The following is a 12,396-nucleotide window of genomic DNA, read 5'->3' on the forward strand; positions in this document are numbered from 1 at the left end:
GAGGAGTGGACAAAATACCTCCTGACGTGCGCAAACCTCATCATCAACTACAAAAAACGTCTGACTGCTGTGCTTGCCAACAAGGGTTTTGCCACCAAGTATTAAGGTTTTTTTTTTTTAGAGGGATCAAATACTTATTTCTCACTGCAGAATGCAAATACGTTTGTATAAATTATATAATGTGATTTTCTGGATTGTATTTTTAATATTCTCTCTCAATGTTAAAATTATAGACTGTTCTTGTCGGTCAGTGGGCAAACTTACAAAATCAGCAAGGGATCAAATACTTATTTCATTACGAGATATTCTGCTTTAGGCCACGATCACACTAGCAGTATTTGGTCAGTATTTTACCTCAGTATTTGTGTCAGTTTTTTACCTCAGTATTTGTGCCAGTTTTTTACCTCAGTATTTGGCTGCCGTCACACTAGCAGTATTTGGTCAGTATTTTACCTCAGTATTTGTAAGCCAAAACCAGGAGAGGAACAATTAGAGGAAAAATATAATAGAAACATGCACCAATTCTGTATTTATCACCCACTCCTTTTGGCTAAACATACTGAGGTAAAATACTGACCAAATACTCAATTTGTGCATGTGACTATATGCAAATTAGGTGGCACAAAAATGAAATCTGGTATTTTGTGTGACCTCTAAAGTTGGTGACATACTGCAACATCTTTTTCCATTTTTCAAGAAAGACCTCTTTTAGAGCCTTGATGCTAGATGGAGAATGATGCTTAACTTGTCGCCTCAGAATTCCCCATATGTTTGGTTGGGTTCAGACCAGGAGACATACTTGGCCACTGAATCACTGTCTCCGTGATAGTCTTCAGTGTCCTTAGATGTGTGTTTTTGATCACTCATGGCGAAAAAGTGCACGTCTATCAAGGGCACAGAGTCATGGTAGTATCTTCTATTTTAATATAGAGCAGTACATCTGTGAATTCATCAATGAAATGTAGCTCTCACACACTCGTCACTTTTGCTACAGTATTCTGACTGAAATGTAAAGCTCTGCTGAGATTTTTGTAACCTTCATCTTTCTTGTGTAATTAAATGATTTTCTCTCTCAGGTTTGAGACATTTCTCTTCCATGTGGTGCCATTGCTGACAGCATGAAATGGGAAGGGATTTTCTTTGATAAAAGTAGTGCACTTTTATAGTCAACTATCTGCTGGACATCTGTTTAATGAATAATTACACTTACCCGTGGGTTGACCTACTGTTAATTAGAATTATGCAGTCTAAATGATAGTTTTGCTCCTAAAATTTTCTTTGGGGTGTACTCATTTTTGCAACATGGTCATCCGTTAGAAAAATTATTTTTTTTGGATTCAAATTTTTCAGTTTGCCATCTGCATTATCTGTGTTACACTGTCTATGACTGACTGCAGAATGAGTTCACGGAGAATCCCGTACAATAGGAGAAAGTGTCAGCAGGTCAAAAACAGCTGTATAATCTCACACTAGTCTTGTACTGTAATGGGCTGCATAGGTTTCCTGAGCAAACCTGCAGCATATCCACCGTCAATGTAGAAGGAATAAAATCCACTGCTAACCTGCAGTATGTGTGGATTTTGCTGAGTTTCCAGTGGAAAATTTCTGCCACGTGTGGATTTAAACTTAGATTGGAGATATTACACATGAACAGCACCAAAGTGCATATAAACTACATACTGTATAAACTACTGATTTTTTAAACTTTATTTTCAATGTCAGTGTGAGTAAAACATAACGTACAAGATTTGTCCTTCAAAGGGTTACCCACTACACAGACAACCCCTTAACTGCAATAGTCCCCCTTCTGGAATAATACAGCCTGTTGACACCTGAGTGGTCGGCACTGGGGCTCGAATGACGTTCTTATGTCACGTCACTTCTTTCAGACAAAGCTGACATCTATAGGAAGTCCGAGAGCAGCAGTTCTCATTTTTTCTGGATGTCCGTTTCGTCTGAAGGAAGCGAGGATGACGCGGCCCAATAGCGGCTGCTGGTTGGCTGCCGGTCTCACATATCATAACATCACACAAGCTTGGGAGACTCTGCACCAACATTGCTGGAACAGCGCAGGAGGAGAGTACAGACTGTCAATCAATTAGGAGGAATATAGTAAATGAGAAGGGGCTGACTGATCAGTGGACAGCCTCTAAGTATCTAGAAAGCTTCATGATATTTGTTGCTGCAGCAGGTCCACTTACATTGGAAGACCATTGAGAAGAGCTTCTAGGAACGCTCCTTTCATGGTAACCTTGCAGCCTAAACAGTCTGACAATCAGGTGAAGTGATCGTCACAAAACGATCATGCCAATGTGCATTGAATCATCGATTACAGATCATTCAGTGTACCTCTGAAGCCATATCTGTCATTGTAAAGAGGACATTAAACAACTGCCGACCGGTAAACATGTAGCTGATCGGTGGCTGTTCAGCGCCACTGATAGGCTCCTATAAAAAGGTCCTGCACACATTCAAGTTGTCTGAGGTACTGGCTGCCCTAATTTTCAAGACATGAGAGAAACCTTACTCTGAGTACGTCCTGAAGGTCGCTCTCCGGTATATCCGGTATGTCTATAACATAACTGGGGTCCAAGATTGCATGTAGCTTTGTGATCTGATTAGTAATATGCTGGAATGGGGTCTTCCCATAGGTCATGCAGTAAAGAATACATCCCAGAGACCACACATCTCCTTTGGGACTTATCTAGAAAGAACAGAAAAGAAGTATTTACGTCATAGGGAATATATTCAGAAATATTTTACAAGGACTATACTTATTGTAGATAATAAAGCCTGGGTAAATAATACACACTAGTTCTGCTTTCATAAGTACTAGGCCAGTGCCATCTATAGGAAGGCAACCAGAAGCACAGATCCACTGTTGTTGCCGAGCCATTCTTGATCACATCCTATAAGTCTAAGATTTCACAACTGAAGACCCCCATCTGAATGGATTATGTGCACCTCTGTTCCATCCATTGTTAATGGGAGTGCCGTAGACCAGCCAAGCTCACAGCGCAGCTATATCTGCAGTCCCATTGAGGATGAATGGAGCAGTGGTGTGCATGCTCTGTCTCCGCACCCTTCAGACAGGGCTCTTCAGAGGCCCAATCTCAGGAACAGTTGGGGTCCCAGCAGTTGGACTCCTGGAGATAGGAAATGTATCCTTTTTTCTATGGACAGGTGATAACTTGGCAGAATCACTAAGTATACAAGTGTTTGAAGACATACGCCTGAATTTAACACTGAGGCCATGTGCACACGTTCAGGATTTTTCGTGTTTTTTTCGCGTTTTTTCGCTATAAAAATGTGATAAAAACGCGAAAAAAACGCTAACATATGCCTCCTATTATTTACAGAGTATTCCGCATTTTTTTGTGCAAATGTTGCATTTTTCTTTCCGCGAAAAAATCGCATCGCGGAAAAAAAAGCAACATGTTCATTAATTTTGCGGAATTGCGGGGATTCCGCACACCTAGGAATGCATTGATCTGCTTACTTCCCGCACGGGGCTGTGCACACCATGCGGGAAGTAAGCAGATCATGTGCGGTTGGTACCCAGGGTCGAGGAGAGGAGACTCTCCTCAACGGACTGGGCACCATATAATTGGTAAAAAAAAAAAGAATTAAAATAAAAAATAGTCATATACTCACCCTCTGATGGCCCCCGGAGTGTTCCCACCTCTCCGGTGCATGCTGCCGCTTCCGTTCCTATAGATGGTGTGTGTGAAGGACCTGCGATGACGTTGCGGTCTTGTGATTGGTCGCGTGACCGCTCATGTGACCGCTCACACGACCAATCACAAGCCGCGACGTCATCGAAGGTCCTGCACACGCGTACCATCTATAGGAACGGACGCCGCTAAGGAGATCGGCTGTCTGCAGGTGAGTATAACCATTTTTTTTATTTTCTTTATTATTTTTAAACATTTTATCTTTTACTATTGATGCTGCATAGGCAGCATCTATAGTAAAAAGTTGGTCACACTTGTCAAACAGTATGTTTGACAAGTGTGACCAACCTGTCAATCAGTTTTCCAAGCGATGCTACAGATCTCTTGGAAAACTTTAGCATTCTGCAAGCTAATTACGCTTGCAAAATGCTAAAAAAAAAAAAAAAAAACGTGAAAAAAACGCAAAAAAAATTGCGGATTTCTTGCAGAAAATTTCCGGTTTTCTTCAGGAAATTTCTGCAAGAAATCCTGACGTGTGCACATACCCTAAAGATACTCTATCCTAGATCTACCCTATGAGCATAATAAATAATTACATAATCAACTAGGATCTAAGCATACACAGTTCCAATGATAGACAAAGCACAGGCAGATTTTACCTTTGATCTAGGCCTTCCATTATCTCCAAATGATGTGGTATCTTTGATGGCCTCAGGCGGCATGTAATTTATTGTGCCCACCTAAATGAAGGTAAAAAAATAAAAAGAAAAAAAAAAAATAAATCAATGAGCATCCAATTATGGTAAAATAACTTTCTAAATTTTTTTTCGAAAAATATGACTCAACATACTACTGATATTTTGTTTTTTTTAAACACTTTCCCACCCAAGAGATTTTCTGGATTTTTGCTCTTCCGTTTTGTTCCTCCCTGCTAAATGCTAGAGACAGATGATGGCTGTAAAACAGCCATCATCTGCCATCTTCGATGCAGGATCAGCCCCCCAGAGCCTGCATGAAAGACAGGAACCCAACATTTGATGTTCCCGCACGGTCCAATGTGGAGGAGTGGTTAAGCACATTCTAGCGTCCGTATTAGTCTATTTAATAACAAACTTCCCACTGATTGTAACCTGAAATATGTACCGTACAGTATTACACCAAAGCATTAAGTGTTCTTAATTAAGGAAAACAGTAGGCTTATTTAAATCTATATCTAAAAAATGCCCAAGTAACCTATCGCAATCAAACGTTTTTTGCCATACCAAGTAATAAATATAATTAAATTGTGAGGGTACAGCTGCTAAGACCCCAAATTGATTGCTGTAGATAACACTCGCTTTACACGGAGAGAGGTGAACTCATGAACAATTATGGGTGGACCTGGTGTCTAGAGGAAAGCCACGCTTGGATATAGTGATCCTATAGTGGACTGGCAATGAAAGAGGAGATTTATTGCTGCTAACAATATCAACATTTAGCCATGGAAATGTACATCTCCAAACAATAAACCAAAATGCAATCTTCAGTATACATACCTGAGAGTCTTTCACAATGCTGGTCACATCTGGGTGTATTTGGTTTGCAATGCCGAAGTCTATCAGCTTAAGCATCCCATCAACAATCAAGAAGTTTGCTGGCTTCAGATCACTGTGAACAATACCTAGAAGATATAGAGTTATGTATGTGTCTATCACAGAATAAAAATACAAGGGAAGACTTGTAGCAGGGTGGCTCAGTGGTTAGCATAGCTACTTGCAGTGCCGGGGTAATGTATTTGAGTCTAATTAAGAGCTACATATGCAAGAATTTGTTTCCCCGTGTTTTTTTTTTCTCTTTCTCTGTGTACATCATTATTTCCCCACACCCAAGTGGGCGCTGTGGAATGAGAACCTAGATGAAGTCATTGCACCCCACTTGGTGCATAACTGTTCCCGTAAAAGGATTTCCAATCCGAAAAACGTACAAGGCAAATGTTTGTTCTTGTTAATAAAGGGGGAAAAGTCCTTAGGGCCTTAAAGAGAATCTGTTACCTGGTTGTTGCCCCCTATTCTGAGGCACTGACCACGGCACAGCAAGAGTACGGACCTGATCCCCTCGCTACATACACAGATAAATAGACAGATTTATCTATGCAAAACGGAGCAGAGGTCAATCAAGTGCACTACCGCTCCATTCATTCTTAATGGGAGCGCCAGAGATTGCCAAGAGCAGCACTTGGCTGATGTTTGGCGCTTCTATTAGGATGATCATGGAGAGTCCACCATGATCGACCTCTACTCCATTAGTTCTCGCAATCTGTGGTGTCCACGGCGGTCAGACGCCTAGCGATAAAGAAAGTTATCTGCTATCTTTTGGAAGATGAAACTGAAAAGCTGCAGTAAACTACCTACCATGCTGGTGGATTGTATGGACAGCTTCTAACATGTTCTTCCAGTAACTCTTTCTTTCCCATGGATTAATCGTCTTCTTCTTCCTGAGCCAAGTATTAAGGTCGATGTTTCCACACTCCATCACCATGTAGATGTGTTCCTTGGTTATTTCACTGAGGAACGACAGCTATAAGTGCTTACAGCTTCTGATTAGACCTTGTCCTTATTAATAGTAGAAGAATACTTACTAGTCATACAGACGGATTATTTTATCACTGTGTTGCTGAAGTTTGTTTAAATGTGAAATCTCATTCTGGTAGCTTTCGATAGTTTGTTTATCGGCTTCCTCTAGGTTCACATACTTTATTGCATACAAGTGTTTCTTGTCATCCATGACTTGAAAGACCTGTGACACAAGACATGAAAATTACCTACACAACTATAAAGAAATTGCACGATAAAACGATAAAGGTTCATGTAGGATTTCTCCTGTAGTCACTTCATATTTACACACATCCAGCTACGATAAGCCATGCCCTTCCCAATGTCAGGGACTCAGGGGTAAAGCGGTGCTGGAGGAGTACTATATACTAAACACCTGTGGTAGGGAGCAGCCGCTATAAAGGAGATTCAATCTAAGCAACTGTGGCATTGATGTTTATAGTCACTTGGCACAAAAATACCAAGAACAGGTCCGCGGGAGCATCCATGTGAGGAGAAGCATGCTCGCTTATTGAGTTGTTGAACAACAGTTTTACCTTACTAGATCCACCAGTGCCGATTTGTTTCAATACTGCGTACACCCGACCTTTCACAACAATGCACTCACTGGCTGGGATAGGGGCAGCAATCTACAAAAAAAACAAGCCAATGGTCCAGGAAAGTACCGGAAGATGTGAAATAACAGACAGATGCAGCGATCGAGAAAGAGAAACAGTGAGAAAGAGCGGAAAAAAGCTTGCCCGCAAAGAGACACACACATGGAGCAAGAGAGAGAAACACAGCGAGAAAGAGACAGAAAGAGTGACAGGGTTACCGTGAAAGTGTGGAGCCAGACCACCGCAGTGTCTGCTTGTTCCTACTCTGGCGCTGAGAAGAAGCACTTCTTCATTTTATGGTGTTTATTCCTTCTGGCAGAACAGGGGTTAATCGACCATGTTGGAAATCTATGTGCTCGCAGCTGAGCTCAGCTAGCCACTCCTTTCCCCTTTATAATCTGGGCTCTGTTGCAAATCCTTGTCAGAGCTAGAATTTACTGCATGGCTTCTGGAGTGTTGGAGGAATTAACTGTGACTGTTTGGATTGTATGTGTGGTAATTCCCTATCCTTCTCTATGTTGGTTTATTTCCCCCCTACCGCCACGTCCTGGTGCATTCCTTGCCTTGTCTGTCGGGTTGGTGCACTACGGTGCACAGTAGCACCCCTCTTCACTGGGTGGGGGAAGAGAACAGACAGAAGGCTGACTCAAGAGATGTGGCAAGGGTGGAGGTCCCAGCATCTTCACTTTCAGAAGTTTCCAGGGGAATAGGGCGAGCTAGGGCTCCCCCTAGTGTGACAGACAGGGAAGGAGACCCTGGTCCCGGGTCACCCGTCAGCTGTGTCGTGACAGAGAGAGACAGAAAGAGGCAAACGAGACAGAAAGACAAGCCTGCCCGCAAAAATAGAGTGACACACATACACGAGCGATAAGGAGAAAAAGGCAGACAGACCCAGAGAGACAGGCAGGAGTAGAAGAGTTTCACAGAAAGAGAGAGACACAAACATTCAATATACTGTATAGTAGAAATCTGTTATATTACCGGAAAAGGTTGCAAATGGGAACTAGCTGGGGTATGTGGAAGATAGCTGGGGCGGTTGTCACATGGAGTGGACATCAGCGATAGCGGTCCTAGAGAACCTTTCACCACAGGAGTACGAAAACTAAAACAGGTATAATAAACACACTTGTAGAGTTCATTCATGCTGAAATTAGGGATATATGATATTAACCATACATGGAGGCAAACTTATCAATGCTGTCTAATTGTTAAAGAAAAATAATGGAGCAGGAAGTTTTAAAATGTGTCAGCTTTATTGACTAGCATGAACCACTACATGTGTGGTGCATTTTAACCCCTTCATGACCTTGCAATTTTCCATTTTATCATCCCTTTCTTCCAAGAGCCATAATTTTTTTTATTTTTCCTTCAATATAGCCGTATGAGGACTTGTAATGCAAAAGTACAACTTAGCGCAAAAAAACATCATTCATTTTATCATATAATGCACCGGAAAGCAGGGGGAAAAAATCCATGTGTTTTTTTAGTGGAGTGGTTAAAAAATATTGGAAATTTGTAATTAAAAAAATATGCTTGTGCCACCATTTTCCAGAGTCCACGCCTCTCCGGCTCCACAAATCACTTCTTTGGCTCATATTGAGTTCAAACTACTCATGGACCTGCAAAGCTGCCAATAATCTGACTCGGTATAATCTCCAAACTAATTTCCCCATACTTTCCCACACGTAATCTCCGGTCCTCCCAAAACTGCAGTATCTCCCCTACACTTGTACGTTTCTCACACAATCGCCTCCAAGATATCTCCTGAGTGATGAGTGTCCCCCGTCCTTTGGAATTCTGGCTCCCTAAACGTCCAATTATCCACCACATTCAGAACTTCCAGACAGAAGTTGAAAACCAAACTCTTCAAGAAAGGTTACAGCCTCCACTGACCCCGCTGCCACCTCACCACAGCCTGCACTGACCCCGCTGCCACCTCACCACAGCCTGAACTGACCTCGCTGCCACCTCACCACAGCCTGCACTGACCCCGCGCTGCCACCCAACCGCAGCCTGCACTGACCCCGCCGCCACCTCACCACAGCCTGCACTGACCCCGCCGCCACCTCACCACAGCCTGCACTGACCCCGCCGCCACCCAACCACAGCCTGCACTGACCCCGCTGCCACCTCACCACAGCCTGCACTGACCCCGCCGCCACCTCACCACAGCCCCCACTGACCCCACTGCCACCCAACCACAGCCTGCACTGACCCCTCTACCACCTCACCACAGCCTCCACTGACCCCGCTGCCACCTCACCACAGCCTGCACTGACCCCGCTGCCACCCAACCACAGCCTGCACTGAACCCGCTGCCACCTCACCACAGCCTGCACTGACCCCGCTGCCACCTCACCACAGCCTGCACTGACCCCGTTGCCACCTCACCACAGCCTGCACTGACCCCGCTGCCACCTCACCACAGCCTGAACTGACCCCGCTGCCACCTCACCACAGCCTGCACGGACCTCGCTGCCACCTCACCACAGCCTGCACGGACCTCGCTGCCACCTCACCACGGCCTCCACTGACCCCGCTGCCACCTCACCACAGCCTGCACTGACCCCGCTGCCACCTCACTACAGCCTGCACTGACTCCGCTGCCACCTCACCACAGCCTGCACTGACCCCGCTGCCACCCCACCACCACCGGAGCTGCCACAACCCCCTAATCTATGGTCTCCTTCCCCATTATACTTCATCTCCGCAAGGGCAGGACCCTCTCCCCTCTGTGCCTGTTAGTTCCTTGTAAGATATTTGTATCCTGTATATTGCCTCTCCTCATGTGCAGCAGAATGGAATCAATGGAATAATAATAATAAATAAGTACACTATTACCAGTTCATGTAATCTTCCTGTGGTTTGGCAGGAGTGCCACATACTAATGCAGGATCGTGCTTTAAAAATGGCCCAGGTGGAGATGCTCGTTTGGACAAAGGATAAGCACTTGGCTCAATACTCATTCTTTTTCCCTAAAGGTGACAGGTTATTTAAATCAGATACATTACTGATGCATTAGAACCACAAAAATGTTTATGCCTTAAAGGGAACCTGTCACCCCCAAAATGGCTGGTGAGGTAAGCTCACAGGCATCAGGGGCTTATCTACACCATTCTGTAATGCTGTAGATAAGCCGCCGATGTTACCTGAAAGAGGAGAAAAAGACGTTAGATTATACTCACCCAGGGGCGGTCCCAGTGCGGTCAGGTCGGATGGGTGTCTCCGGTCCGCTCCGGCGCCTCCCATCTTCATTCCATGACGTCCTCTTCGGGTGTTTTCGCTGCGGCTCCGGCGCAGGCGTACTTTGTCTGCCCTGTTGAGGGCAGAGCAAAGTACTGCAGTGCGCAGCCGCCGGAAAGGTAAGAGAGGCCCGGCGCCTGCGCACTGCAGTACTTTGCTCTGCCCTCAACAGGGCAGACAAAGTACGCCTGCGCCGGAGCCGCGGCGTAAAGACCCGAAGAGGACGTCATGGAACGAAGATGGGAGGCGCCGGAGCGGACCGGAGACACCCATCCGACCGGACCGCACCGGGACCGCCCCTGGGTGAGTATAATCTAACGTCTTTTTCTCCTCTTTTAGGTAACATCGGCGGCTTATCTACAGCATTACAGAATGCTGTAGATAAGCCCCTGATGCCGGTGAGCTTACCTCACCAGCCATTTTGGGGGTGACAGGTTCCCTTTAAAGGGCATCTGTCAGTAGGATCAACGCTAAGCCGTCTATACGGGCAAGTGGGTCATCGGAAGCTGCATAAAGCGATACCTTGATATCTCTGATACAATGTCTTATTCCAGAGAAATCCATGTTTTTCTTGTAGATGTAAATAAGCTGTTATGATCTATGGGCCGGACAGAGATCTCCCCGAGAATCCGCCTCCAGAGCTTCTTTTAAATTAAAGGGGGCGTTACCAGCGTAGGACAAGTAGATCATGTCAGTCATATTTTTCACATTGGTCATGCCCCCTTATTCTCTGAAGTGAGACATCAGATCACAGATATTTTATTCCTATCACCAGCATCCGATATAGACGGCTTATGAGGATCGACCCTACTGACAGATTCCCTTTAAAATATTTTAATGCAGCCGTGTATGGTAAGGTATAGCACACAAGACACAGAATATCCAAAAGTACACAGTGTAAAACATAAAAAAAAATTATCAGAAAAACTAAGTAGACCCTCTTTCAATTATATAGCTTTATGTCTCACAAAAGAACAAAAAAAGTCATTAGACGGTCTAAAATTAAGGGAAACAACCTCAGATGAAAAACAAATGACAAATTACAACCTGTCATTATTTATTCACCAAAATAGGCCATAAATCTGTAAAAGGTCATTTTCCAAACAGTTCAGTCCATCATTCTACAGTGAGAACAATTATTCAGAAGACAGCATTCAAGACATTTGACAATCTTCTCAAGAGTGGACATCCCAGCAAATTAACCCCAAAGTCAGATCGTCCAATGCTCAGAAAAATTGTAAAATCCCAAGAGATTTCAGCTCAGACTCTAAAGGTCGTAGCTTGTTAAATGTTTAAGTCTATGACAGTACAATTAGAATAAGACTGAACAAGAACATGGTAGCACGGATAAAATGTGCAAAGTTGCACATGAACAAACCATAAAATGAACCACCAAAAAGAACACCTTCATATTAGGCCAATACAATCCTCATAATCTTTATTAAACATTATAAAAACAGGTGTCAGCACAAAGGTATATAACCACAGGCAAAAGAAGGTGGGTAACCAGGTAGTAACCCCAAACTAGAAAGTGGTATACAAATAACAATTAGGTGTGAAGACGCTGTGTGACCATGTACAACCAAGCACAGCAATAATAAGTAATATAGTAAAAATACAAGTGTATATAGAAAAACAATAATACAATATAATTACCAATGGAGTACTTCTGGGGACCCACCACACCCGACGTGCGTTTCGCACTGAAGCGAACTGGACGAAGCATTTCAGTGCAAAACGCGCGTCAGGTGTGGTGGGTCCCCAGAAGTACTCCATTGGTAATTATATTGTATTATTGTTTTTCTATATACACTTGTATTTTTACTATATTACTTATTATTGCTGTGCTTGGTTGTATATGGTCACACAGCGTCTTCACATCTACTTGTTATTTGTATACCACTTTCTAGTTTGGGGTTACTACCTGGTTACCCACCTTCTTTTGCCTGTGCTTATATACCTTTGTGCTGACACCTGTTTTTATAATGTTTAATAAAGATTATGAGGATTATATTGGCCTAATGTGAAGGTGTTCTTTTTGGTGGTTTATTGTTATTTACCTCATGGCCTTATGTGGAGGATATATTTAGGTGTTTCTACATCCAAAATGGTTGAAAAGGAAAAGAATCAAAGTGTTGTAATAGCCCAGTCAAAGTGCAGACATCAAATCAATTGAAATGTGATGGGACATTAAAGGGACTGGTTCAATGTTTATACCTTAAAATAATATAATTTATGTAAAGTGGATCTAATGTTGATAAAATTAATACCCTTCTTTTAGAATTCAGCATT

General features: G+C 43.4%; 1 protein-coding gene across 5 annotated transcripts in view; it reads right to left on the reverse strand.

The window, feature by feature from the left end:
* Window positions 1-12,396, reverse strand: part of TTK (TTK protein kinase) — an 89,639-nt gene that overhangs the window by 22,366 nt on the left and 54,877 nt on the right. For all 5 annotated transcript variants that reach the window (XM_077289830.1, XM_077289827.1, XM_077289828.1 and 2 more), the window contains 8 exons: window positions 9,703-9,836; window positions 7,843-7,963; window positions 6,802-6,894; window positions 6,292-6,449; window positions 6,065-6,216; window positions 5,210-5,334; window positions 4,334-4,414; window positions 2,528-2,704 (listed from right to left, as the gene is read on the reverse strand). In XM_077289830.1, coding sequence (XP_077145945.1) covers window positions 2,528-2,704; window positions 4,334-4,414; window positions 5,210-5,334; window positions 6,065-6,216; window positions 6,292-6,449; window positions 6,802-6,894; window positions 7,843-7,963; window positions 9,703-9,836 — 1,041 coding nt within the window. The remainder of the gene's footprint in view (window positions 1-2,527; window positions 2,705-4,333; window positions 4,415-5,209; window positions 5,335-6,064; window positions 6,217-6,291; window positions 6,450-6,801; window positions 6,895-7,842; window positions 7,964-9,702; window positions 9,837-12,396) is intronic.

Source organism: Ranitomeya variabilis, chromosome 2 (genome assembly GCF_051348905.1).
Source record: "Ranitomeya variabilis isolate aRanVar5 chromosome 2, aRanVar5.hap1, whole genome shotgun sequence".
Lineage (NCBI taxonomy): Eukaryota > Metazoa > Chordata > Amphibia > Anura > Dendrobatidae > Ranitomeya > Ranitomeya variabilis.